Raw genomic sequence first — 3482 nt, 5'->3', positions numbered from 1 at the left:
AGCAGGAAATGGAGTCTTCATGATTTTGGGGAGGAATGGCAAGATGATGAAACTGGTGATGAACTAGGAGGTGAACTCAGTGAAAGGATTAACAAACAGTGTAAGTTGAGTTTTCATCGTGATTTTAAAGTGAATGCACGCACAAGGAGGAGTCGGAAGACTTTCTCTGGATCGAGACAGGTACCGCTTGACAAACAGATGAGTTTGAGATGTTGAAATAAGTTTTGTTAGAGATTTTTCTACAATAACTTTAATGGTCTTATTCTACATTTTGGTGGGCTTCTTGTCTTGGTTGATTGGCTAGCTAATGTGCTTTTTTATTTGATAATTTTTAATCATTTATGTCGGGCAAGGTTTTAAATTGTGATTGTAGCTTTGTTGCAATGAAAAATTACAAACAACTGTAAATAATTGTGGTCCCAACGATTATGGGTATCCAAAAAGCCTTCGTTTCATACTGTGCCAAACAAAGAAGATGATGGTGTAGCATTAACTGCAACATCAATACCTTTAAGGATCCAATGGCGAGAAATTATGTTTGAGAGGTGCATTTGATGAAAGCGGGGAGATTCTCCGGGGGAGTAGGTGTTGGCGTATGGTTTGAGATCCATTGAATTGAAGAAAGTGGTGGTGTGTTAGAAGAGATGGGTGATGTGTTATTTATTTCTTTGTTTTTAAAATTATACAAATATTCACGTCAATTAAAAAGTCAATTCAGTATGCCACGTCAAACACACACTAACATTGTTAAATCTAATTTAACGAAAATGATCCAATTGTTGCAATTTTTAGAAAATTGTGACCCAATTGAAAAATCCAAAAAGATCGAGACGAAATTGAGATTCTCCGTCAAAATAGGAACTTCCAGAATAATTAAACCTTAAATTTATTTGTAGTTGTTAAAATATTATTCGAACTTAATATTTCTGATCTATCCTTTCCGCAAAAAGTATAGATTAACGGTCAGAATGCGACGAATTGCCACCTCCGCCACGCCATTCTTTTCTTTCATTTTACCGTTAACGAGAATGGGAAGAATGCAATTCCCCTTTGAAAAGTGATAACCTAGAGAGAACAGTACAGACAGAAAACAACATCCCAAAAGACCACATTAAGAAAATAAAAAACATATGTTTGAAAGAAAAAGAAAACATCGAACTAACCCCATGTGCCCTTTCTTCCAAGACATCCAAAGCACATTCCCACCACCATCATTCAGTAGCTGCCACTGAGTTACCGCACCAACAAACACTATAGCAGAATTGAATTAAACCTTTCTTCTTTCCCAACCACGATGCCTGAAATGGATGGTTCCTCTGCCAAACCCCCACAAATCTCAGAAATGTTCCAGAAATTCGCCCTCGCTTTCAAGACCAAAACCTTTGAATTCTTCTCCGACGAAAACGCTTCTCCCCTTGACGACATCGACGGTTTCTCTCTCCTTGACTCCACCGAAGAGATCATCCCCGACCAAAAAGTCGTCGTCATCAAGCCCGACCCCGATCCCTCCCACAATTTTTCTCCGCCGCCGCGCTCTCCGCCTCCACAATCCCCTCCGGAATCTCAAAATCCGCCACCGCCATCTCCGCCTCCACAATCCCCGCCAGAATCTCGAAACCCGCCGCCGCAGATCACTCCCCCGGCCCCCAAATCTCCCGAGCCCGAAAAGGCGCCGGCGTTAACCGAAGCTCAGATCAAAGAAACGGCAAACGCCCTGATCTCTTCGGTCTTTGCTGCCGTCTCCGCCTTCGAAGCTTCCTACTTCCAGCTCCAGAGCGCGCACGTGCCGTTCGTGGAGGAGCAAGTGACGAGTGCAGACAAGGTGTTGGTTTCGCATCTGCAGAGGCTCTCGGAGCTGAAGAAATTTTACCTCACTCCCGAACATCGGGGATTTCCATTCGGTTCGTGTTTGGAAGCCGAAGTGGAGGAGAATCAGAGCAAATTGAGAACCCTCGGCACTGTCTCGAACCGCTTGCAATGGGAGCTGGAGCAGAAGCATGACGAGGTGTTAGCCCTAAGAGCCAAACTGGACGAGATTCACAGGGGTAACGTGATTTTGTCTAAGAAGCTTTGTGCTAGCGCTTTGAACCCCTCTTCTGATGTTTTGTTAACTGTTAAGGTGTTCGATTTATTGCTGCACGATGCATCTAGAGCGACACATCGGTTTACCAAGATTTTAATCGGTTTGATGAGGAAAGCAGGATGGGATTTGGGCTTAGCGGCCAAAGCGGTTCATCCCAATGTTGATTATGCCAAAAAAGGTCACAACCAGTACGCGCTTCTGTCCTACGTTTGTTTAGGGATGTTTCATGGTTTTGACTCCTTAGATTTTGGAATGAAAGAAACAGTGTCCAACGAACACGTTTGTTCGGATGTGGACAAAAGAGACAGTTGTTTGAAGCAACTGCTTGAGCATGTGTCTAGCAATCCCATGGATTTGTTGAGTATTCACCCTGGTTGTGAGTTTTCGCGGTTCTGTGAGTACAAGTATGAGAGGCTCATCCATCCATCGATGGAGTCGTCCATTTTTGTCAATTTGGAGGAGAAGGAGGCTGTGTTGAACTCGTGGCGGTCCTTGAGTATGTTTTATGAGGCGTTTGTTGGAATGGCCAGTGCCGTTTGGACACTGCATAAGTTGTCCTACACGTTTGAACCCGCAGTTGAGATTTTTCAAGTGGAAAGAGGAGTGGAGTTTTCTATGATATACATGGAAGATGTGACAAAGAGGTTGGCCTGGCCAAACAAGGGAAGGGCCAAGGTCGGATTCACTGTCCTTCCTGGTTTTAAAATTGGCACGGTAGTTATTCAATCTCAGGTTTATATAGGTACTTTCAGATGTACAGACAAGTCTAACCAGAGTTCTTCTTGAAGTTGTGGGAGTCAAATGAATCCTGTTGATATTTCCAGTGTTGGGGTTTGTGTCTCCCCTTGAGTGAAACATACCACTGTTTTGCCAGAATTTATCTAAAGACACGCCTATATTCCTGATGATATTTGTTTCTTTGTTTGATGCTGAAGCAGGAGCAGTAACAAAGATTTCAAGTTCAGTATTTGGTGCCAATACAATGAGGATCAGTAGTATTTTTGTTGGTATTTGTTTATCTCTTTCATGGTTTGTTTTAGGTCACTTGTGTAAATTTAACTGTACAGAATATTCCTCTCATTCTCGGTACAATAACAACAAATACATCAGTAAATTGTGCATGTATCACTTATTACTTATATATGACAAATGACATTGGTTTTCTCAATACTCAATAGAAATTCTTTGTCTCTCCAGTCTCAAGAATATTCTATAAAATATATTTGTAATGTAAAATTTCTCTTAGAATGGATGAGTGTTGTCTCCTCAAATCAGTTCAGTTGATCAAGCTGCAGACATGAATTGTGAGTGCACAGGTACGATCTCCTACACTATCCCCATTGGAACTGTTATTTAGGGCCTACTTTTGATTAGTTTCTAATGAGGGTTTTTTAATTAT

General features: G+C 41.8%; 1 protein-coding gene across 1 annotated transcript; it reads left to right on the top strand.

Annotated features, from left to right (window-relative positions):
* Nucleotides 1–978: 978 nt before the first annotated feature.
* Nucleotides 979–3273, top strand: LOC106780246 (protein GRAVITROPIC IN THE LIGHT 1). Its single transcript, XM_014668510.2, has one exon. It carries the CDS (start codon nt 1295–1297, stop codon nt 2867–2869), a length of 1575 nt encoding a protein of 524 aa, XP_014523996.1. The 5' UTR covers nt 979–1294; the 3' UTR covers nt 2870–3273.
* The last annotated feature ends 209 nt before the right edge of the window (nt 3274–3482 follow it).

This window comes from Vigna radiata, unplaced genomic scaffold (genome assembly GCF_000741045.1).
Source record: "Vigna radiata var. radiata cultivar VC1973A unplaced genomic scaffold, Vradiata_ver6 scaffold_171, whole genome shotgun sequence".
In the NCBI taxonomy this organism is placed as follows: domain Eukaryota; kingdom Viridiplantae; phylum Streptophyta; class Magnoliopsida; order Fabales; family Fabaceae; genus Vigna; species Vigna radiata.
The sequence above is the reverse complement of the archived record's forward strand: the minus strand, read 5'-3'. Positions and strand labels throughout refer to the sequence as shown.

Coding starts and splice junctions, on each gene's coding strand:
- LOC106780246 (XM_014668510.2), top strand. CDS start 1,295: ATGCCTGAAATGGATGGTTCCTCTGCCAAACCCCCACAAATCTCAGAA.